Source organism: Poecilia formosa, unplaced genomic scaffold, assembly GCF_000485575.1.
Source record: "Poecilia formosa unplaced genomic scaffold, Poecilia_formosa-5.1.2 Scaffold345, whole genome shotgun sequence".
Taxonomy (NCBI): Eukaryota; Metazoa; Chordata; class Actinopteri; order Cyprinodontiformes; family Poeciliidae; genus Poecilia; species Poecilia formosa.
In genome coordinates, this window is record NW_006800284.1 from 602,489 (window position 1) to 627,747 (window position 25,259).

The window sequence follows — 25,259 nt, forward strand, 5'->3', positions numbered from 1 at the left end:
ATAAATATATCAGGCCAATATAATCCATTATTTTTATTTGAATACTCGACTCATTCAGTTTGATCCAGGAAATGGAAAAGTCAATGGTTTAAAATTAAGTAGCTGTTTTTGTCAAAATATTTTTATTTTAAATTTGGAAAAATGTTAAAACATTTTATGCAAGTTCAAAAGTACTCGGGCCAAAATTTAAAATGTTTAAAAATGTATTTGAATGTGAATAAAGTCAAGATAGCTCATTATGAGAATAGTTGTAACGTGACTTCTTGGCTGTTCTTGTGATCTGACTATTCTCATAATTTGACTTTATTTGTATAATTTTGACTTTTGTAGTTTTATTAATTTATTCTCGTAATATGAATGTATTCTTATAATTTCATAACTTTTGTCATTTTTAATTTCATGGCCCTAACACTAGTGATCAGTAAACTAAGGAACTATTTTAATTATTTTTTTGCAAGAATGGAATCACAGATCCAAAACTTCAAATAATTTTTCCTTGTTAAATGAAAAATTTCCAGTTTATTATTTTGGGCTCCATTCAAGAAAACTGAAAAACGCAATGAAAACGGGACCTAGGTCAATCCTCATTTGCAATTAAAAGCAGATGTGGATGAACCAAGATGTACTTTAGAGTCAATGAGTACAGGAAGTCCCAGTTACCATGACAACAGATGGTTCCCAGAACACTTGGAGAAAATAAATTTGAGTTGAATTCAACATTTTTGTAAGTAGATTTGGATTTAAAAGTTGTATTTGTGCCCTTGAACATGATTCTGCAGAGGGTGTGTACATAGTTCCTACAAGTCTGAACCAGATGTATTCTGCACCATCTTGGTAGGCAAATGCAGTGCAAGGCATAGATGAACCATAACGTTCAATGTATTTCAAACTCTTCACATGAATAATAAGGTTCTGGTGACTGTTGGAGTACATGTAGTAATATACTAGTAGGCTACATGTCCATTTTAGCTCAGTAAGTAGTACAGTAAATATCACAGATATTTTGGTAATACTAGAGGTACTCAAACATTTTAATCAAATAATAGTTGAAATGTACTTGAATAGGAATGAGGGGAGAACTTCTAAGCTTGTGACTTATTGTTGTCATAGCAACACCATAGCAACTGTCATGACAGTTATTTTGGTACCTACTAAGATGACTGCTAGATACAAAGTTCCTGGAAGTGACATCACCTGAAAACTTTCTATACATCAGTTCTCATGTGATGTGTCACACTTTTGAGAACTTTAACTGGCAGCCATCTTGGCAGGAAGTTGCTATAACAACAATAAACAAAGCTCTCACCTGGTTCCTATTTAATTTACAAATAAGACATGTACGTAACTATTACTAGATCACAATTTTTGAGTACTCTACCCATTATTTACTGTTGTACTTACTGCTGAACTACCAAAATTAGCTTAGCTAATGTAGCTTTTACCTCCAAGCTAAGGCGGACATGTAGCCTATGTGTATGTTACTACATGTACTTATTCTGCCAGTCACCAGAACCTTGTCGTTCATGTGAAGTGGTCATATGTCCTTTACAAATCCACTTAAACATTGATTGTATACGTCTGTGGATTTAAGGTTGCAAAGCTCCTCCATGGTGAATTTGGGCATGTGCACACTGGTGAAGAGTGCCCACATATTGTATTTTTGTTGTACGTACGCTTGCCTGCTAAGATGCCGTGAATGACTTTCGGTTCAGACTTGTGGGAACTAAGATTGGGTAGTAGTGTTTTTCAAGCAGGGGTCATGGCCCCCACATTGCCACCCCTTGGAGGCACCACTGAATAATATTTATTATTATTGTTTAAAAATTTTAAAACGAATCAAAACAAATATTTTTTCCTAATCTTTTATGAACACAAAGAAGAGAAACAACTTATTTAGCTTAAATTTATATGACTTACTTAATGGAATATCAACTTTTTAAAACATGTCCGGATATTTTAGCACCTCATGATTGAACCGCAGTCATGATTTGCGAATAAACCCAGATGAAGAAGCAAATCCACATGTCGGGAAGGTGTAGTGTTTGGTACTGGTGAGAACTACAGGAACCAGAGGCCGAACTGGCGGCGAGCGCGGTGACATCACGCGTCTCCGGTGTTGACAACCGGCAGCAGCCCCTCCACGGACCGGGCTGACAGCCAGCACCGCAGCCATTAGACCCGCAGCTCCGGGAGGAACCATGCTGCGTGATCTTAATCCCAACAGCTGCAGACGGGCACCACGCCTGCGCTGATCATCCAACCATCCAGCAACCTTTGTGTCATTTTCCTGCCTCTGCTCGGCCGTAAACCGGCGGTAAGTGTTGGACTGATAAATAAAATGCTGTAAATTTCCCAGAACCCGACGCTGCAGCGTGTTTTTGTTTTCATGGATTATAGGGAAGATGGGCAGCATCAGAGCTTTTCTGCAGCTGACGAGTCGCGGGATGAAGCTGGACCGGGTCAGGGAGCTCGGCAGGCAGTACCCAGTTTTCTGTTTTCTCCTGCTGGTCTTACTGCTGACCACTCTTCTGCTAAACAGGCAAGTAAACGCCGCTCGGGGTCCCTGAACGCATCACATGTTGACCTGGGATGACGTAATGTTTGTTTTGCATGTGATTATTAATTATGTGATTTGTTTTGTTTGTAGATATATTCATATTATCATGGTGTTTTGGTCCTTCCTGGCGGGTGTGGTTACGTTTTACTGCTCACTGGGTCCCGAGTCTCTGCTACCAAACATATTCGTGTCCATTAAACCAAAAACAAAGGTTGGTCAGACTACTGCGACCTAGATTACAAAATCAAAAAGGAAGAGTCAATTTTCGACCAAAAATTTCAGAAATTTTGATACTGATCTCAGAAATTTTCTGAAAAAGAAACAAGGAAATTTCTGCGTTTTAAAAATTGAAAATATGTGAGTGGAAACTTAGAAATTATAAGACCAATATAAGAAATTTTCCAGAAAAAACATGGACACTTCCGTGTTTGAAAAATCAAAAAGTTTTGAAATTCCCATATTTTTTTGCTGGAAAAATTTTAATCTAATGACCCCGGACATGCTGTTGTAAAACTCTGATTTTATTTTGTTACTGTAACAGGTTAATAATGTGAGTTAATTTCTCCCTCAGTCCTTCCAGCAGGAGCTGTTTCCTTTGGGCCACAGCTGTGCTGTATGTGGAAAGATTAAATGCAAAAGACACAGGTATGACTTCATAACATGTCAAGTAAGATTTGAACGTACTCAATTAAACATGACTTTAGTGAAAAGCCGACTTTGCTGCACCCAAATCAATTTTTATGTAATTTATTAAACTCGGCTAAATATAGAAAATATTTTGACCAAAATCCTGTTTTTTAATCGAGCCAAAAATAATGTGAAAACTAAATACTTTTCTTTTAATACAGCAAACTTGCAAAATCAGTTTTACATTTTGGATGTATGATGAATCCCTTTCTCACAAAAAAATAAAAATTTGATTGCTGTATTTGCTTGATTGATTTTTGGAAACTTGACAAAAAGTTTGGACATCCCTGAAATAAAGAAACTAATTTGGAGACAAAGAAATTAAAAACTACTAGCGCCAGGTAGTGGTCAGAAATGACTTTAGCTCTTCTTTGTGTGTAATTCTGTGATTTTTCTGCTTCCCAGACCAACTTTGTTGCTGGAAAACTATCAGCCATGGCTTGACCTGAAAATACCCTCGAAGGTGGATGCTTCTCTATCTGAGGTGTGACATTACAATTAAAATAAGCAATAAAAGCTGTTCTGAATCCACTGATCTCATGTAATATTTTTATTTTTCACAGATTCTGGAGCTTGTCTTAGAGAATGTGGTATATCCCTGGTACAGGTAGGTTTTTTTTTTCTGCTAAAGGGGACGTATTATGAAAAATAAATTTTTTGATTGTTTTGTTATACTTCCATTTGGGTCTCAACTGCTTCTAAAAACAGCCAAAGTGCTTAAAAATAAAATACCCAGCCATTTTTTGGTAATAAGTAAATGAATTTTGTCTGTTTCAAAACCCCCCAGAATGTAACGGCACACTGTGGCGTTACCTAGCAACCCCAGCAGAGCCCAACGGCGTTACCTAGCAACCCCAGCAGAGCCCAACGCCGTTACCTAGCAACCCCAGCAGAGCCCAACGTTGTTACCTAGCAACGTTTGTTCAGCTGGTTTTACCGCTCACTCTGAAAAGAGCTCAAAATAGGCAGAACTAAACAGACTAAAATCTCATTACTTGGGTAAAAATCTTCATGAATATGTTTTGAATCGCCCATAGAGCCATTCTAGCACCTTTAACATTTATATTTGGGTGTAAAATGTGATGCTGCTCGATTTGAAGTGACTGAATGACGTCTTCCAGAGAAATCACAGATGACGACTCATTTGTTGATGAGCTGAGGGTGACGTTACGCTTCCTCGCTGCTGTCTTGGTCCGCCGAATTCAAAAGGTAACAAATCCTAACATTATTATTATTTTTATATTATTAGATTTTATCTTAATCTCTCTGTTTCCTCAAAGGTGGACGTGGCTTCACTCATTACTAGAAAGCTCCTGAAAGTTTCCATGAAACACATTGAGATCATCAGCAAAGCCAGGCAGAAAGGTATTCCTGGTTTCAGCACACTGCCTCCTGTAGGTCGCGATCGGTACTGCAGGTGTAACTTTACGTTTTGTCGTTCGAAGCAGTGAAGAACGCAGAGTATTTTCAACAAGCAGCGCTGGATGAGTTCGGTCCGGATCTCCACGTGGCGCTGCGCAGCCGCAGAGATGAACTCCTCTACCTGAGGAAGCTGACTGAGATACTTTTCCCCTACATCCTGCCGCCCAAAGGCACAGACTGCAGGTAGCGCACCGCTGCAGCACAAAATATACAAACTGCAGCGCCCAAAGTTGCGTAGATGAATCCTTTTTTATTTAAATTAATCTCCAAATAAGAATGAGTAAAAGTCAATATGTTCATATGGAATTACAACAAAATGTGAATCTACGAAAAAGAGGGCCGAATTCACACACATGCAACGTTATGTGTATTTTTTATTTAAAAATAATAAATTTAATGTCTTCTTTCCTTCACACTTTAAAACTTGCATTGCTTCGATTTTTTTTCCTTCATAAAATCCAACAAAAATACATTAAAGTTTGTGTTTCCAATGCAAAAAATGTGAGTTTAATTACCAAATAAAGCAGGGTGTCCAAAGTGCGGCCCGGGCCCATTTGTGGCCCATGGACTGATTATTCTTCGGCCCACAACTGCAGTTCAAGAATGATAAAAAAATGTAATCAGGGTAAAATTATTTTTGACCTGAAATTTAAGCACAGCACAAAGTATTTGTTTTTATAACCAAGCTCTTATAATAAGAAAAGTCTTGTAAATCCAGAAACTTTTACTGTAAAGCCAACTTTTCTGCACCCAATTCAGCTTTTATTTGACTTATAAAACTTGTTTAAAGTTGTTTGAGTTTTAAACTTGTTTAAAACTCAAATGTTTTGAAAGAAACTGACCCGAATCCTTCACTGCAAAAACAAAAAAATCTTTCCACATATTTTTGTTTAGGTTCAAGAATAAATATCTTAAAATAAGACAAAATTAACTTACAAATAACATTTCAGCTAGCTATGTGAGTTTGGTTAACAATCCCTTAATATTGATGGAAATGTACTTCATTCATTGGTAGATTATTTCTTTAATAACAAGACATTTTTCCAGTGTTATAGGTGAAATAATCTGCCAATGGAAATTGAGTTTTTCTTCTTAAAACAAGTTCCTACATGTTGATGAAAAGTTACTTGTAAGTTAGTTTTTTTTAGTCTAAACATATTGAGATATTTGCACTGCAGAATTCGGATGTTTTAATAACATTTTGTATTTTTTACAGTGAAATTCCAGTTCCCTTCAGTCATAAAGTTACATTTGGTCCCACCTGATTCTTCCTCTACTTCTTTTGGCTGCTTCCCCCCCCCCTAATTTTTCCATAAAGTTAAGATATTTTATTATTACAAACATGTCAAACCATTACAGCCAAACTGTTTAGTCTATTTTATTGTAATTATTGCGATGTTATTTTTCCACCTCAGAAGTGAAACAGTCTGCCTGCTGAGTGGGTGTGAACACTCGGGCTTGTTGTCTTGAAGGATTTTGTTTTATTGTCTCCAACAGATCTCTGACTCTGCTGATCAGAGAAGTTCTGGCCGGTTCTGTCTTCCTGCCTTCGATGGACTACCTGGCCGACCCGGTGAGTTCAGATCCATTTAGAGCTGCTGTCACTTTAAACCTCCTGCTGATAGAAAATATGTTTGTTTCCCTTCAGGACACAGTGAATCATTTAATTTTAATATTTATCGACAATTCCCCTGTGAGTACTTCAACCTTTGATCAAATTTCACCAACATGTTTTTTATTTCTGTCTTGATGTTGCAGAGTGGATGTAGTTTATGATTTATTTACAAACATATTTAATAAATAAGAATACAGTTAATTTATTTGAGTGAGAAGCAGCATTTCCATCACAAATGTAAGCAAAACATTGTTGATATTCCACTAATTTTACAATTGTGGTGTTTCTGTTAAATGCGATGTGGAAAAACCATTCCCATTACCACAAAACACACCTTTGAAAATTTTATCAAAATTTCCATGTTTCCATGAAGCAAATTTATTTTCAAAATGACAAATAGCACAATTATACAGTCAATGAAAACACAGCTACTGAAACACATGCTATAGATTAATTACATAGACTGTTTTTAACCCTTTATTTCTGTTAATTAGGACATTTTATTTGCTTACAGTTAATAGAAAATATGACATTTAGGATCAGGGTGCACACCGGCTGCAGTTTGCTGGCTGATCACAGATGTTTAAAAAACAAATTTCCCCCCTTTGGGGATCAATACAGTATTTATCTATCTTTGTAGCTAGTTAGCTAGACAGCTAGCTAATCTGATTGGTGGATTCAGATTTTTTTTTCTAGTTGATACTGTCAGGTCACTGTAATGCAAGAACACATGATGAAAGATCATTAAATTCTACTGAGCATTTAACACTGGAACTGAAAGACCTTTTAAATGTCCAAAATAAACAAAACAACAGAAATGACAACTAATCGATAAGTGAAACCCTATTTTTAATACAGAAGTGTGCATAAAATGCAAAGTATGTTTGTACTGTAGTATAGTTATAGCTTAATATCTGCTAACAGGAAGCCTTCATGTAATATGTATAATGAATTTACTGTATTTTTGTCTCTTTAGCCTGAAGAAGCAACAGAGCCAACTTCAGCGCTGGTTCCATTTTTACAGAAATATTCAGATTCTCGTAACAGAAAGCCCTCAGCAAGTGTTTGTTCTTCATATAGAATATTGATAAATTATTAGCTATATCACCAAATAAGCACCTAAACTGTCTGCTTCTTCCTGCACCAGGTGCTCAAGCTGGAGCTGAAGGAAATCAGAGAGCAGCAGGACCTTCTCTTTCGTTTTATGAACTTCCTCAAACAGGAAGGAGCCGTTCACGTCCTCCAGTTCTGTCTCGCCGTAGGTGAGTGTTTCCTGTTCACACCTGGACAAAAACAGGTCAGTTATTTCACCTTCTGCAGGGAGGCCATAATTGCAATTTTTCTGATACCAAGTATAAGAAAAATACAGGGCCAATATATCCAATATTGAAAAAATGGCATTGTCATTGAATAATTAGAAAATGTGGAGAAATATTCACATTTTGCACATTTTTATACTTTCATTTGGGTCTCAACTGCTTCTGTATGCTGTATGTGCTGTACAATGGCTTCTAGAAAAGAAGCCATTGTGAAAATGATTTTGTGAAAAAAGTGTAATGGAGATGTTTTGTGTGACCTGCAGACCTATCCTGACCTGTTCAAGGTAAAATGTTAGGCCAGTTTTAAATTTTAGGTATATATCTTTACAAAAGTGTTTTTTTTATTTTTCAGCTGAATAGATGATGATAAAATTGCACTTATGGGAAATTAGACAGATTGTATTTGAAAGAAAGCAAACATTTTGAATGCAAACATTACAAGGGTATGAAATTTAAATGTAAGCTCTTGATATTTGCCATTTTAATTTCTGCATGAACTTGAGTAATTTGCTAGACATATGGAAGAGAAGCTGTAAATAAAAATGTTTATCCGATACCAATACTTATCTTGGTATCGATATTTCGATCGATACGCCAGCTGCTGTTCTGTCCCATGAAAGTCTTGCACACAGTGACTCGGTTGTGTCCAACTTTCCCGACTTCCCAGAGGAGTTCAACGACAGGATTTTGTGCCCGGAGCTGTCGGACTCGGAGAAGATGATGCTGCATGAAGAGGTGAAGAAGATCTACGAGACTTACTGCTTGGACGAGAGCATCGACAAGATCCGCTTCGACCCATTCATAGTGGAGGAAATCAGGAACAGTACGTAACCCTGAACGCTTTCAGAAAAGCACATTTCATTTACCTTTAGTGGATTTAAGTTGCTGTTATGGACACTTGGATATTTTTTTTCTTTACTTTTGCCAAAGTGAAGAAAACTGTCAGATTCTCTGATGCTTAAAGTCTGTGCTCATATTTTCTCTCTAATAATCGCGCACTCGTTTTTTTTATTAAAAATTTTACCGGTAGGATTAGGTGTTTGTTTTTGGCCGTAACAAAATTGGTTTTATTTTGCAAAACTGCAATAGAAACTCTTTTTTTGACAACACACGAGTAACATGATTCAACCGGATGTTACTACTGGCTGAAAAGACGAAGACGACAACAGGAAATGGGAGGATGAAGATGGAGTGACATGTTTCTTGATGACTTAACTTGTGAACAAACTTATTCATGTGTTTCTTATTTAATGGAAACGCCACAATTATGTTTTTTTTTTTGTTTTTTTACATTAGTGGAATATTGTCAAAGTTTTGCGCATATTTGTAATGAAACTTGCTTTTCTGGCCATTGTTATAATCATGTGAGTCTGGCAAACCAATGAGATGGTAAGTTAAATGAGATCTTTTATTCTTTTTATATTAAAATCTAACAGATCGTTTGCATGTATCTCTTTTTCTGTTTTCTGTGTGGTATCAGTTGCTGAAGGCCCGTATGCAGAGGTGGTGAAACTGCAGACCATGAGGTGTTTGTTTGAAGCCTATGAGCACGTTCTGTCGCTCCTGGAAAATGTTTTCACCCCGATGTTCTGTCACAGCGACGAGGTCAGTAACTGAAGCAGCAAATCAATGATTTCACCACAAGCTTTCAATCTAAGTCAATAAAAAGATTTTTAATGGAGACATATTTTGAACAATTCACATTTTACACATTTTTATACTTCCACTTGGTTCTAAACTGCTTCTAAAAACGACCCAGCCACTTAAAAACAAACACCCAGCCCTTTTCTGGCAGTAAGTTACTGTTTTTATGGAATATATCACCACAACTCAGCAGGCACTGTCCCTCACCTAGTGACCCCAGTGAAGTAAAGCTCGTTACCTAGCAACCCCAGCAGAGTTCTGCCCACTACCTAGCAACCCAAATTGAGCTGCAGCACATTTGGTCAGTTGGTTTTACCGCTGTATGCTCTGTACAATGGCTACTGGAAAAGACAAGTAAAACACTTGTGTCTGTTGACTTATTATCCAGAAACCACTTGCTGCATTCTTGCTGGTTGTGCAGGAGGCTCCACTTTTGCTTTTCAAAGATGTACATCTGTTTCCAGCCTTGTCATCAGACATTGTCCGCAGTCAACAGTTATTATCATATTTCTTTCAGGATAATAATAATAAGATTTTTTAAAATCTTATTTCTAAATACTAGAGTTTATATGCTGTACCAAACCTACAGAGTGGTCGTTACTCACTTAGTTTTTTCCTGCAGTACTTTCGACAGCTTCTCAGGGGGGCGGAGTCTCCAGCCAGGAACTCAAAGATGAGCAGGTAGGTTGTAGCTTACCATCAGTTTCTTTTTAAAGCTCTAAAGATCAATAGAAATGAACTGTGACTTAGTGTAACATTTTGATGGGAATGTTAATTAATAAATCAGATACGATGAAGCATCCAAACTCAACATGCAGTATTTTGTTTATCATAGCAATCTCCACTAAGAGGTCACGACCCACTGGATCTCTGATTTATTATCTGCTGCATCGTTTATGTTCACATCATTCGACTTTAGTCTCAAATATTTATGATTACATCTAAAATACAGTTAAAACTAGGATATTTACATGCACTGCATAAAAAGACAACATTTTTTCTCAATGTTTAACATCAAATCAGACTAAACTTTCCTGTTTTAGATCAGCTAGGATTACCAGAATAATTTATATTTACTAAACCAGAATAATGAGATAACTGACAAAGTCAGATGTTTGTATAGATTTCTTTAGTGTTTGGCAGAGTTGCCTTTAAAACTGCTCAGCGCTAACATTGGCATATTTGGTCTGTTTTTATACATCTTGTTGATAATTCAGTATGTCACAGTTAATCAGATGAAGACTTGGCTTACAAAATAAGTTTATAGAACTAATATTTTCATTTTATTGTTGTAATTATGTTGTGTTTCAGCTGCTTTCTGTGGAGCTCTTCCAGACATAAACCAGTTTAAATTAGCTTTTGTGCTAATTCCTGCAAATTTATGCTGCCATGAATTGTAGTAATGTTGACTAACGTGCACTGTCCTAATCAAATAAATGAAATTAAAGTAAAATTTAATAAAAACCAACCTAGGAAAGTCCCAGGTCACACGACACAAAGACGGAGAGCTGCAGCAGCCAAAACAGTCTCTCTCTCAATGTGAAATTCATTAAGACGAGTCAAAACATCTTGATTGAAGGAAATAATGTGTATATTAAAAAGGGTCTGTTATTTTCGATGTGTCTTGTAAAACCACAGGCAGTGCACTAGCAGAGTTTAACCAGAGACTTGGGGTTGGATCGCTCTAGCTTTACTTTAACTTCACGGCGTATGCTGTGTAGGTAGCTAACTCCTTGTGCATATTGTTCCAGAAATAGCGTCAGTTTGGATGACATTCGGTGAGTATGAGGCATCAGTGTGCTGACCAAACCCGTGACTGGCTTAACAGGGATGCACGCAACATATAAAAGACGCTTCTTCCTTGCCTGACCAGGGCACTGGCTCAGAATACTGTCGAATGCATTAGCATTAGCATTTTAGCTGTATAATAATCATTCATAAATTCATTACATTCTACATTTTACTCCTAAATAAGAGTTTATTTGGTGGGGAGATTCAGAAAGATGGCTGTTGTGTGTGTGTGCTTCACTTATTGATTAATATTATCTATTAAAAACCTAAATATGAATGATCAGAAAGTAGGTTTACTGGTGTATTCATTGATTGTGTAAATTATCCTATTGAAGGCCTTGTGAAAGTATTTACACCCATTTAACTTTTCCACAGACTTTCCTCAAACTTCAATGTATTTTATTGGGATTTTATGTGATAGACAAACAAATTGTGGATTTGAATTAAAACCATGCACGTCTGAGAAGTGTGAATTGGTTCCAGCCTTGTTGAATCATATATCTCAACTGAAAATACATGTAAAGCAGGATAAAGCTATAAAACAGTACGCAGGGTTTGCCCCACTGTCTCATAAGCATGGCGGCCGCCAGGCTCTCTCACCTCATTGCTAGGCAACAAGTTGTTTGTTTTTTTATCCAATCAGAGTATTCCTTGCAAATAGGAGTGGGTGATATGAACTTCAAGTTTTATTGCAATATTTTGTGGCACTATTGTAATAACAATAAAAGTGTCAATACCATCTATTTATTGCTGCTTTTTGGGGTAGCTGTATGGCAACGACTTCCTGACAAACAGAAATATACTCTTAAAAAACACTTGTCCATTTCCAATAAGCTTCTTCAGGACACCAATCACATAAAGAAGTGTAATTTTATCACTAAAATGCACACACGGCATTTAATCATATCCACATTTATTGAAAGAAAAGTGGAGAAAATAGTAAACAAAAAAACAATAAGAACAGTTTAAGAGTTTGACATAGGTTCTGGTTTGAACTTGAAGTGATCAGCGCCATGTTGGTAGGCAAGCGCAGCACAAAACTATATATATTCGTCTTAGCTCCTTTAATTAAGTACGTTTTTCTAGTTTGGCAGCAAGTACTGCAGTAAATATTACTGATATTCATCTAAGTATTACAAAGAGGTGGGTGGAGTACTCAGTACTTATAGTTGTACTTATATTGTTAGGAACAAGGTGAGAGCTACTTCTAAGCTTGTGGCTTGTTTATTGTTGTCATAGCAACTCCATAGCAACTGCCTACCAAGATGGCTCTCTTGGTAGTTACAAAGTTCCCGGAAATCTGACCTCACATGAGAACAATGTATTGTAATTTATTGTGTTAAAGATAAATCAAATTCTTACAATGATAGGAAATTTATGACGATAAATGATAAACAACACAATAAATGTCCGCTCCTACTTGCAGATAAAAAACAACCAGCAAAACAAAACACTGCACCACGCTGCAAACATTACCAAACAAAATGTCGGGATTTAGAAAACTTAGAAAACTGGCATCTCTTTCTCACACAAAATCCCAATGAAGTAGATTAAATTGGTGGTAAAATGTGGGAAAGTTGATGAGTGGTGGATACTTTTAACCTTCCTCATAAATGCGGCTGGGAAACCTCCTCGGCTCGGCCTGTCAGTCCACCAGGAACCGCCGTGCTCTGTCTGTCACTGAGGGTGTTTTACCCACCTGACGGTCCAGTAGAATCGGTTCGATTGGGGACAAAAATCACATTTACTACATTTTCAGCTGCTGCGGTTCGCTTTCACACTGTGTTAGGGCTGAGCGATGTGGCTTAAAAATAAAATCTCTGATTTTATTCACACCAGGTACGATTTGATTTAAATTTTCTCGCTTTATTTGATAAGAAAGACATTATAAATGACTGAAAATATTTTTAAAATGTGGCTTTTATTTCAATTAGCAATGCTGTAAGTTGTGTGATGATGTAACAGGGCCAGGCTATGAGGATTTTTATTTAATTTAAAGAAAAAAGTCACAATATTAGCAGAATTAAAATGGAGTTTAATCAGAAACAAAGCATTTTAATATTTTGAGAAATTCTTTTTAATAAGAAAAAACTTGAATAATACATTTTTTGTAACTTTTTACAAAAAATAAGAAAAAACTTGAATAATACATTTTTTGTAACTTTTTACAAAAAATGTATACAACTTTGTTAGTTCCCATACATTTACAACTTCATTCTGTTAATATTATGGCTTTATTCTTGTATTATTTAGACTTTAGTCTTGTTATTTCTAATTTATTCTCATATTACTCCGACTGTATTCTAGTAATATTATGACCTTATTCCAGTAGGCTTAAGACTAGACTTTATTCTCGTAGTACTATGATTTTATTCTCATAATAAAAAAGAAAAAACTGTAGCCTGACCCTTATTTTGTGTTGTTGAATTGACCTCTGTGTTGTTCCCCTCCCCACCTGTGGGGGCGCTGCACCAAAAACCCACGGAAATTGCTGCACCAAAAACCTGACGGAAATTACATGAAAACCTCAGAAGTAAACACTGATTGTGAAATATAAACAAAAATAAAGTAGCGTCAGATTTTAGCGGTTGGAGGATTTTTCTTTTGTCGTTGGTAAAAGGCTAGCATTAGCTCGCTAGCGAGTTTGTTTTGGTATTTACCCAGAATGCCTTGTGCTGTAGTCCGCTTCCTGGTTTTGGAGCAGTCTCCGGTCCACTTGGTGTTCATGTATAAATTCGAACAGCACCAGAGTTCACCTCAACCAAACCAAAACCGAGGGTTGTAGATTTGTATTTTGTGCGCTCACCTCCCCAACCGAACCGGACTTTCTAGGCAAACGGACTGGAGTTAAAGCGGCCCAAACAGGGCTGGTGTGAATGCACCCTGAATGTCCACTGTGATTCCCTGACCACCATACTGCCTGCCCTGTCCTCTCCCCCACCGGCCCCGCGGGGAACCCGGCCCTGTTCTGCCTGTAGTTCCTGGGACTGGAGCCCCGAGTCCCCGTCCTCACTCTTCACCGCCTCTGGCAGCTCCTCACCTGCATCCTTTAGCTCCCTCCATGCCCAGTCCACGTTCACAAACTTCCCATACGGCTCGCAAACCCACCGCCACTCATCGCCCAAGTAAGTCAGGGTCCATCTGTGTGATGTCATGCCGTCCATCCCCCTCCATGTCCCCTCATGTGACCCCAGTCCCACCCAGACGCCTGCATGGTAGGCCAACTGCATGGAAACCTGTTTTTATCCTATTATTTCTAACAATGCAGTGACTTGTCTCTTTAATTGGGTTTGAACCCGTGTGGTCTCTGTTTCTCAACCTACACTGCAAAAACACAAACTCTTACCAAGTATTTTTAGTCTAGTTTCTAGTGGGAATATCTTAGTGCTCTTAAAATTAGACACAAATTACTTAAAGATAACTTTTCAGCAAGAAATATGGGCTTGTTTTAAGTCATAGTTGATTAATATTGATAAAAATTCCTAGTTCCACTGGCAGGTTATTCCGGCAGCGATTTGGGTTCATTGTAGACAGAAAAAAAAAGGAGAAAATTTCAACCAAAAAAATTCAGAAATTTTAAATTAATCTAAAAAATTATTTTACAAAAAAAACAAGGACATTTTAAAGTCCAAATTGTTTTACTTTTTCTACTTTTTGTAGAAAAAAACCCCTGTACAATTCTGAATCTGAAAAGTCAAAAATTTTCAAGTCTAGATTAATCTCAGAAATATTCTAGAAAAAACAAGGAAATTTATGAGATTCAAAAGTGGAAAGTTTTCAACAGTTGAAACTTGAGTTTTTCTCAAGAAAAATTCTAGAATTTTATTCATTTATTTGCAAAATTTCTGAGTTTTTTATTTATTTATTTAATTTCTGATGTTAATCTCTAAATTTTTTGATTTTTTTTGGAAAATACTTGACTTTTGAAACTCAGAAAGTTTTCAAGTTTTTTTCTAGCAAATTTTCATATTTTCTAATGTCCAGGTTTTTGCTTTGTGAGAGTAGTCTAAAAGTTTCTCAGTTTTTTTGGCTCCTATTTATTTCCATATGCAATGGCCGTGATACTCTGTTGTAGCTTATTTCATCATTTCATGGGAAAAACGCCTTGTAACAAGTGAAAGAATCTGTCAGTTGAATCAGCATTCTTTTTAATCAGCATTAAGGAAGTTTTGACTTGAAACAATCTTCTTCATGTAGCTGAAAAGTTACTTTTACTTTTGTCTTAATTGAAGGTATTTGCAGTAGAATCCAGACCAAAGCACTTGGTGATATTTCGTGTTTTTGCCAGACTCGGAGTGTCTGCTTTGTTTTGTGGATGACTTGTGATTAATACCAGCATAATTCCTTTGTTACTGATCGAAGCTTCCGGATCGGACCGTGTGAAGCCAATACTCTCACTGCTTTGTAACTGTTTTTGCTTTGGGCCAGCAGAGTTTTTGGCATTGTAAGATAAGTGGCATTTTGTCTTGGGTAGCTTCGTCCCTCCTCTGCTGTGTCGTTCTTCCTCTCTGGCTGCATGCGCTCTGCTGAAGCGGAGCCTCGGTCGGTCGGTCATCATTCGCTCTCCGCCCTCTTGGCTCTGCAGGAACACGTCGAAGAGGGGCGAGTCGTTCGGGATCAGCCGCATCGGCAGCAAGATCAAAGGAGTGTTCAAAAGCACGACCATGGAGGGCGCCATGCTGCCGTCCTACGGGCTGGTGGAGGGAGAGGACGACATGGTGAGACCGGCTGCCCCAGCTGGAACATACTGAGCACATTTTATCAAGTACGGCTCATTATCTGCAGGCTGGCAGACCACTGCCACCAGGGGGCGAGACTGAGTGAAGGAAATCAGACGCTGTTGCAAGTTTTTCACAGAAAATATTTCCTGTTTTAGTCCTTCCTTCCTTCCTTCCTTCCTTCCTTCCTTCCTCCCTCCCTCCCTCTCTGACTGAAATTCTGATATTAGTCTTGGAATTTCTTTTTTCTAAGATTGAAAAGTCGAAAATTTGCAAGAAAAAATCTCCAAAATTTTCTAGAACATACTTGCAAATTTCTGAGTTTCATAGGTGGAAAATTTTAGACTTTTGAAACTCAGAAATTTCCAAGTTTTATTTTTTTTAGAAAATTTCTGAAATACATCTCAAAATTTCAGATTTTTTTTCTGGCAAAGTTTTGACTTTAATATTTTGTATTTTTGCAGTGCAGATTTGTTTTTAAAGGTTTTATTGGCTCTAGTGGCTTTTATTTGATAGTGAAGTGACAGGAAACTAGCTAATGAGAGAGGGAGAAGATTGTAGCGTCACTAAATGGCTGACACCTGCTGCATTTTCAACTGAAGGTCGAGGAAGCCATGATGGTTCTGGAGGACGACTCGCCGATGGAGGCGACGTCCACGCCCAGCACGCCTCGAAACCTCTCCGCCTGGAACATCACCATCCCGTACATCGACTTCTACGACGACGACGTGAAGCGAGAGAGGATTCCCGTCTTCTGCATCGACGTGGAGCGCAATGACAGGAAAGCAGGTCAACTCAGGGAGTTAGCGCCATCGTTCAGGGAAATTTATGCTTCTTGTTCTGTAAACTTTACGAAAATTTAAGAAAAACATTGTCAGGTATACACAATGGCACATTGTAAAATAAAAAAGTAAATTTTCACCAAAAATTTCACAAGTTGAAAAGTCCTCCAGACCACTAGGGGGTGAAGTCGACTAAGAACAATCTAAAAATGTCTCAAGTTTTATTCTCTCACGTTTTCGACTTGTCCAGTTTTGGACGTTGAAGATTTTGGACTTTTCATAATTTCCTTGTTTTTTTTTTCTATAAAAAATGTCTTTGTGTCATCTAAACATTTCTTGGGTTTTTCTTGCAAATTCTCGACTTTTGAAACTCAAATTTCCAGTTGCCATAACCGAGTGTGTTGGTCAAACCATCGACCCAGTTGAGTTAAAACTCCCCAGCGTCGGGTCTGTCCATATTTGACCCAGCACTGGGTTACAGATTGGGTTGTTTTTAACCCAGCAGTTTTTACTGTGTAATTTATTTCTAAAATCTATCTGAGAACTATCTAAAAACATCTGAGTCTCGCAGGTTTTCGACCTTTGCAACTCAGAAATGTGCTTTTTTTCTGAGAAAATTCATGAGATTAATCCAAAAATACCTGAGTTTTTTTCTTGCAAACTTTTGACATTTGAAGTTCAGAAAGTTCCAGGCTTTACTAAAAATTTATGAGATTAATCTCAATTTCAGATTTTTTTTTTCTGGCAAATTTTACAATTTTCAAACTTTAAAATTTACTTTTAGAAAATTTCTGAAATTAATGTAAAAATTTCAGATTTTTTTCCTGTCAATTTCAGAGATTAACTTCAAATTTTTTTTCCTTATAGATCTGAAAATCTCAACAGTTTTGTAAATCAAATTTGCTTTGATTTCTCTAAGTGTTGGAAATTGTACTGAGAATAATTAATTTGAGAAATTTTAGGTTTTGATAAAAAATTTCTCGTCCAACTTCCTGATTTTTAATATTTGGTTTCCAATAGTGGGTCATGAAACTGAGCACTGGTCGGTCTACCGGAGATATCTAGAGTTTTACGTCCTCGAATCGAAGCTCACCGAGTTTCACGGCAAGTTTTCCGATCATTGTTGCTTCACTTTGTGCTTTTTTGCATATTTTTTATTATTTGGAGTTATTTTTTTTAAAAAAATAATTTAGTCCAAAAAAGACTTCCAACTGGAGCCTAGAAGTAAACCTAAGACACTGAAAGGTAATTTCTTCTCAGTTTTTTATATATGCACTCATTTTTCAGTTTTATCCTCTTTAAAGGTTCATTTCCAGATGCCCAGTTGCCCTCCAAGAGAATAATTGGCCCCAAGAATTACGAGTTTCTGACATCCAAGCGGGAAGAGTTTGAGGAATATCTTCAGGTAGATAAAGGAGAAAATTCAAAACTCGACTCATTTCCACCCTGATATAAATGACTTTGCATATAAAATCAATAAATCATCAGAATAACTGATAGATTAAAGCTGGAGTAACCGCTGGTTGCAGCCTGATTTAAATTGCTGTGGATCTGAAATCCCAGTCTAGCGTTGCGTTCAAACATTGTGTGAAACTCGAGCCGTTCTGCTTTTATCATCCTAAATTGAGCTTTACGTTTTGAAAGCCATTTTGATCCCATGAATCATTTAATGCTGCTTTGTTTCTGTGAGATTTGTGCTTAAACGTTAAATCAAAACCCACGCGATGCATTTAAAACAGTTTGGAAATGGAGGATCTAATTGGCCGTCTACCATCTGTTTTGAATAATTTGCATTTCTTTGCTTTCTGTTTCGTCACACGCTCATGTTTTTTTAATTCACCCCGGCGATCCTGAAGCCAATCATTTTAAATGGCCTTAACTTGGATAATTATTGCACAACAAACTGATTCAGGCACCAAAAAACCTGAACTGGCAACACATATTTATGCTAAGCTAAAGTAAATAGACTAAAATGACTTGAAGTTAATAGTTAAAAAGCTCCTGCAGCCTTTCACTTGTTTTATTTGTAGATGTGCTTTAATCCACTTTTCATTTTGTGCTTTTGCAGAGACTTCTGCAGCATCCAGAGCTGAGCAACAGCCAGCTGCTGGCCGACTTCCTGTCTCCTCACAGCATGGAGTCTCAGTTCCTGGACAAGATGCTGCCGGACGTGAACCTCGGTGCGACCGGAGAGGGAAGCTGCGTCTGGGCAAAGCGGAGAAGAAATGCATCATAAATTATGTTGTTTTATTTATTTTTACAGGGAAAATCATCAAGGCAGTGCCCAGCAAACTGATAAAAGAGGTACAGAAGAGTTTCTATGCATTTTTAATTCATCAAATGTCAAAATTTTGTCTAAAAAAATACATTATTGACGTTTTGTTGCCCAGAACCGTTAAACAGTCAATTTATTTATTTTAAATAAAACGGACTACTTTACAAATGAAATGTATTTATTTAACACAGTTTGTTACATTTTGTAATTAATTCTGTAATGTTTTGTCTCCTTTGTGTGTTTTTTATTTGATTTATGTGCGTTTCCTGTCCAGAAAGGACAGCATCTGGAGCCGTTCATCCAGTCCTTCTTCAACTCCTGCGAATCTCCCAAACCCAAACCCAGCCGACCCGAACTCACCATCCTGAGTCCGACCTCAGAAAACGATAAAAAGGTTTAAACTTTTCTCACTGTTTTCATTTCAGGCTGCAAATAACAAATATTTTATTTACTGATTAATTGGCTACTAATCAGATTTTAAATATTTGACAGATTTATCTCTTAAACGTTTTTTATTCAATCTTAGAATTTTCCGAATTAAAATATGAAAAGCATGTCTTTACTACGGCTGCAAGTAACAATTATTTTAGTAATCAATTAATCTAAATATGACCATTAATTGATTAATCGGATGTAAAAGAATGTAACCACTTAAACCTTTTTACACAGTAATAGAAATACAGAAATAAATTAAAACTTTCAAATAAACAAATAATTTAATTTTCTTTCATAAGAAAATAAACATTTTATTTCATTTCTTTTTAGAGTTCTCTATCAGTTGAAGCAAAGGATCCATTTGCAGCTAAAAAATGTGAAACTTTCAGCTTGACTAAATATTAATACAGTTTAATTATTATTTATTGATTAACTGATTAACAATTGGACAGACAAAATGCTTAAAAAGAGATTTTCTAATTTGAACAAGTTCTTTTCAAAGCTATGCTACATGAGGAGTTTTATTTACAGACAAAAGTTTTTTTTTCCATCTTAAATGCAAAATGTTTATATTTTTTGTAAAGTTTTGTCTCAATTTCTGCTCTGACTTTGTTTTTTAGGTCTGTATATTGCAGTTAGCGATTAATCAATTACAAAATTAGTTGACGATCATTTCAATAATCGGTTCATCGTTTCACCCCTTGTTTAATCTAAATGCATGCATCCTTACAGAGACTCATTTTAATTTCTTCAGTCTAAAATGTGTTGCAGCTTTTCAACGATCTCTTCAAAAACAACGCCAACCGATCAGAAGTGACAGAGAAGAGGCACAACCAGAACTACTTCATGGAGATGATCACTGTTGAAGGAGTGTACGATTATTTAGTGTATGTCGGTAAGTTAAAGTAAATTTAATCCGTCCAGCACAACTGCAGATTAAATCAGAGTTTTACATTAACTTTATTAAAAAACTTGTTTTTTTTTTACTCAGTTTGACTTTAAATCATAAACATTCCCTGCTTATGCTCAGGTAGGATAATCAAACAGTTAAATGGCTAAAAAGTGTTACCGCTTAACGTAGTTCCATTAAAAAAAGGCAAATATTTGTATTTAAATTCAAACACTTGAATTTGAGCAGCTTGTCTTTATGTCTGAAGTTAAGTTCAATGAAAAGTGCAGAGAATTAAAAAGTAATACAATTAATTAGAGAATAATATAAGATTGTCTAAAGTACAATACCAACATGCTATTTAGCTAATGCTAAGCTAATGCTAATTGTCACAAAAATGTGAGGAGGCTCTCAAAACAATTCATGTTTGTTTGTTTGTTGTAGAGGAAACAGATCTGCTACCTAAACAGACTTCAAAATAAGAGCATGAATATAACTAGTTTGAACACAAAAGTCGAATTTTATTCAGCTGAAAGTTTGCAAAACTTCCTAGTAAATTAGTGGTTTCTAATTTATCTGGAAAAATTTAAGCTAAGTGTGCTAAATGTTTTCAAAGCTAGAAAAAATAATAAAACGCTAAATTAAAACTTAGCTGATGAAAACTGATGAAGGATTAGTGACCTTCATCAGTAACTTGAGACAGAAAATTACTTTCAAAAATATAAAACAGTGGGGACTTCCTGAAGCCTCCCAAAACTTTATGCAAGTTTAAAGTTTTTGTGTAATGTTCTAAATGTTTCCTGTGTCTCTGCGGCAGGTCGCGTCGTGTTTCACATCCCTGACTGGTTTCATCACCTGTTGATGGGCGGCAGGATCCTGTTCAAGAACAGCCTGGAGGCCTACACAGATTATTACCTGCAGCACAAACTGAACCAGGTGGTGCAGGAGCACCGGCTGGTTTCGCTCATCACCCTGCTGAGAGGTAAGCAGGAAACACAACGAGCCACTTCCTGGAGCGCCCCGGCCTTCGACCGCAGCGCCGAACCCGGGCCAATGTGGAGAGAAAAAAGGAGGAAATTTACACTCAAAATCTCTGAAATTTTGAGATTAATATAAAAATTTTTCTAGAAAAAATAGACATTTCTGAGCTTCAAATGTGAAACATCTGCTAAAAAATAACTACAAAATTTTCAAATTAATCTCAGAAATTTCCTTGAAGAAATAGAAAATATCTGGGCTGAAAAACTTAAATTTTTGACATTTGAAACTCAGAAAAAAAAAGTTTTTTCTTGCAAATTTTTGACTTTTCATGCTCATAAATTTCCTCGTTTCCTTGCCTAGAAACCTCAAAATTTCTGAGTTTCAAAAGTCAAAAGTTTTTGCCATTTGAAACTCAGAAAATTTCCTCTTTTTTCCAGAAAATCTTTGAGACAGAACAGTGAAAAATGTCATAGAAAATAGATGAAATTTTGTGACTGATCTTAGGAAGTTATTTCTCCTAGAAAATTTCTGAGATTAATCTCAAAATGTCAGTTTTTCTGGCAGAAATCTACTCCTTATTAGCATGTCCGTGGCTGACAGAACCGATGTCGTTCCAGACGCAGTTTTCTGCGAGAGCAGTCCGCCGCGGTCGGCGCAGGACAAACAGAGCAGAGCCAAGCGGACATTCGAGGAGATGATGAGCTACATTCCAGGTCTTTTATTTCATTTCATATTGTTTAATTTTATTTTTAGTGAATGCAGTGCGCTTCTGTAACAAACGATTGGGTAAATTTCTGTAGATTTTCTAGGAAAGTGTATTGGAGAAGAGGCGAAGTACGAGGGAGTTCGCCTTCTCTTCGACGGACTGCAGCAGCCGGTTCTCAACAAACAGGTACAGGAAACACACACAGTGTGTTTGGTAATCGGCTACATTACATAAATGTATCTGAAAACTGGTTTACACACTTTTTTAAACAACATTTTTGTTTTAATGTTTATTTTTTTGTCTCATTACCTTGATTAGCTGACCTATGTGCTGCTGGACATTGTCATTCAAGAACTTTTTCCAGAGCTGAACAAGGTAAACATAATTATAACAATTATTGCCATCTCTATTGTCTTGAGTTTACTCATGCAGTATTAAAATTATTCTAAGCTAGCTATTAGCAAGTGTCAGAATTGTTCAGATGTTTCCAACAAATCACCCAAACTGGGATAAAATGTGAAATAAAACCAATATTAAAATTATTTTGAACACTAAATCCTAGTGTCAATGAAAATTTCAGTTTCAGAAAAAATTGTAATTTGTTCAGAAGAGCACACACTTAAAAATCTGCTGCATTAGAAGCAACAACGAGGCTAACGAGAAAAAACCTGGAATACCCAAACTGTTGCTTCAATGCATTTTATAAATACGACCAAATCAAGAGAATTTGTCCTAAAAGTTCACAGAAGACATTTTTGATCTGCACAAATAAGAAAAACGGTACAAAAAACACAACGAAAGCCCAAAACGACCTGATAGATACAAACTGGAGTTCACAAATTTCAACTTAACGGATAGATCAATGGCCTATACAAAACATGTTCTTTACATTTTTTGCACAAACTAATTCTTAGATAAGATTTTAGTCAGATTGAGCTGTTTTAGGGAATCTTGTCACTTTAAATAATCTGCTGCTGGCCACGCCCCCCCAACTCAACGTTTACACTCGCATGAAAATGGCTGCAAACAGATGCATAAATATACAACTGTACATCTTTGAAAAGCAGACATGGAGCCTCCTGCACAACCAACAAGAACGCAGCAAGTGGTTTCTGGATGGTAAGTCAACAACAAAACACTTGTCTTTTCCAGCAGCCATTGTACAGCGCATACAATGGTAAAACCAGCTGACCAAACATGCTGGAACTCAGCTTAGGTGCTAGTTAACGGGCTAGGCTCGCCTGGAGTTGCTAGGTAACGGAGCAGTGCCTTCTGGAGGTTTTTGAAAAGGCTCATTTTCCAGACACCAAAAAACGGCTGGATGGTTTTTTTTAAGACCAAAATGAAAGAATAAAAACTTGCAAAGGGTGAATTTAGTACCATAATAATTCACCTTGAAGGAACATTAGCCTCTTCTGGAAATAGGCTGGCAGTTCTCTGCTCTGCATTAAAGAAGCCTGTCATGAAGTGGATGAAGTCATTTATGTTTCATATGAAGAAACTATTTGGAATATTAATTTTGTTTTGCTGTTTAAATGTTTTTTGTTAGATTTCTGACAAGCAGCTGGTAATGTGAGCTCAGCCATTAAACCCACTTCACAGCTGGCTGTAAATGTCCAGAGTTGTTTTTGTCCAGCCTCTGTTCAGCTGCAGTGGATTCAATGCACTGAACCTGCTCAGAGTTAAGACAAATCAAACTAAAGCGTTAAATCGTGTTGATGTGCCACAAACAAAATTATTCTTTTGCTTAGAAATAAAATAAAATACTAAAGTTTGACTTGCAGTTTTAACTTTTTCTACATCCTTAACATGTTCTCAAATCACTCTCCAGTTTATTTTGGTTTTATGTGACAGGCCAAAACAGTCAGGAACGACAAATAAACTCACTAATGCAAATAAAAATACCAGAAATTTGTTTGAATTCACTGCAAGAATACAAAATCTTACCAACTACTTCGTGGTCTAGTTTCTAAATATGTTAGTGTGCTTGAATTAAGACAAAACTAACTTATTAGCATTTTTTCAGCAAGAAATCGGAGCTAATTTTAAGTCAATCATTTCTTTATATTAATAAAAAAGTATTTAATTTATAAGAAGTATTGCTATAAGTGAAATAATCTGCCAGTGCAGTAGTACCTTTTAATAAAAATTAAGGAATTATTGATTTAAAATAAGCTCTTATATTTTGTGGAAAGTTAATTGTAAGTTAGTTTCATTTTATTTTAATATATTTGCACTAAACTTGACCAATTTTGGTAGGATTTTGTGTTTTTACAGTGAAGGAGCAACAAAATCACATTTACTGTCATATATACAGTAAGTGTCAATATTCCTAATTCCTTTCAAATATTTATAAAGTAGCTCCACAAAATCAATTACTTTGATCATAAAAAAAAATCACAAAAACAATTCTGAATTCCTGGAGGAATGTGAAAAGACGCTCAATATAATTTAATTTTAAGAGGTTCATTAGTATTTGGGTTTCATCATCATATTCAGGAGTAACCGGCCCTTTAAGAGCCTTCTTGACCTTGTTGTGGCTCAAAGTGAAAATGATAATTCAGTTGGTGCAGCTGAGTTATCAGCATCTCTGTGTGACGCTGTGTAATTTCCCAGCAGGTGCAGAAGGAGCCCTCTGCTGTGGCTCCATGGATGTAAAACGCTCGGCGCTGATCGACCAGCTGGACCCTGTTCGGTTCGACCCGCATCCTGAGAGGCTCTGGGTTCTGGCGGGTCGCAGCAGGAAGTCTCAGCGTGGATCCAAAAGGACTGAACGGAGGCTTCAACAGTCCTTGACGGATTAAGGAACATGCTTCTGGGTTTTAGCCGCATTAACGCAGAACGTTACCAACATGTTTCTGATCTGAGGTGGGAAATCTGCAGATTTGCACTTTTAATTCTTACCAGTTTTTGACTTGTGTTTTTTTTCCTGAAATGTGAAGATAAAAATAAAATATTTGGATTCAGTTCAGCAGCTGTGTGTGAGTTGTATTATTTACTATAATCCAATCCCTCTGATTATTCTGATTACTGTCTGACTATTAAATATTTACTTTATTGGTTATTAAGAGGAATACAAATAATTTCCAATATGACGGCTTATTAAATTATTAATAAAAACAGATTTTCATTCTTCAATCCTGATCGTTTCAGAGCAAGAGCGGGGTGGCCAGACCAGATGAGTAAAGATTTTGACGTTTTTTTTTTATTAGGGTTGCACAAAAAATGTTTTTTTTGTCTTTGTAAGGATGGTACAGCTAAAAGAAATTATACATAATTTAAAAATTAAAATAATTTTTTTTTTTTTCGTTTTTTCTTAGGGTGGCACAGCAAACAAAATACATATGATTTCTTCTTTCAGCATTTTGTTTTATTTATAAACTAGACATTTCCCCCTGTTATAAGTGAAATAATCTGCCAGTGAAACTAGGAATTTTC

At 36.4% G+C, this 25,259-nt stretch overlaps 1 protein-coding gene across 10 annotated transcripts; it reads left to right on the forward strand.

The window, feature by feature from the left end:
- The first annotated feature begins 2,091 nt into the window (after positions 1-2,091).
- On the forward strand, positions 2,092-24,787 carry LOC103153295 (sorting nexin-14). 10 transcript variants are annotated; one of them, XM_007574157.2, is made up of 31 exons: positions 2,092-2,314; positions 2,398-2,539; positions 2,648-2,768; positions 3,129-3,202; positions 3,650-3,728; positions 3,808-3,851; positions 4,366-4,453; positions 4,525-4,609; positions 4,690-4,849; positions 6,164-6,239; positions 6,315-6,359; positions 7,258-7,338; positions 7,429-7,543; positions 8,268-8,423; positions 9,081-9,205; positions 9,867-9,925; positions 10,996-11,022; positions 14,014-14,160; positions 15,621-15,753; positions 16,356-16,542; positions 17,556-17,639; positions 17,840-17,940; positions 18,604-18,715; positions 18,799-18,839; positions 19,085-19,204; positions 20,017-20,140; positions 20,952-21,116; positions 21,733-21,828; positions 21,916-22,007; positions 22,140-22,196; positions 24,441-24,787. In XM_007574157.2, exons 2-31 carry the CDS (start codon positions 2,403-2,405, stop codon positions 24,477-24,479), a joined length of 2,970 nt encoding a protein of 989 aa, XP_007574219.1. In that variant the 5' UTR covers positions 2,092-2,314; positions 2,398-2,402; the 3' UTR covers positions 24,480-24,787. The 10 variants fall into 10 exon arrangements, with proteins under 10 accessions (XP_007574219.1, XP_007574217.1, XP_007574218.1 ...); XM_007574155.2 differs by having other exon boundaries at positions 2,093-2,314; positions 24,438-24,787; XM_007574156.2 differs by having other exon boundaries at positions 2,093-2,314; positions 4,693-4,849; positions 24,438-24,786.
- The last annotated feature ends 472 nt before the right edge of the window (positions 24,788-25,259 follow it).

Coding starts and splice junctions, on each gene's coding strand:
- LOC103153295 (XM_007574155.2), top strand. CDS start 2,403: ATGGGCAGCATCAGAGCTTTTCTGCAGCTGACGAGTCGCGGGATGAAG. Junction 6,360..7,257: donor TATTTATCGACAATTCCCCT/GTGAGTACTTCA, acceptor TTGTCTCTTTAG/CCTGAAGAAGCAACAGAGCC. Junction 14,161..15,620: donor CACCGCCACTCATCGCCCAA/GTAAGTCAGGGT, acceptor TTGGCTCTGCAG/GAACACGTCGAAGAGGGGCG.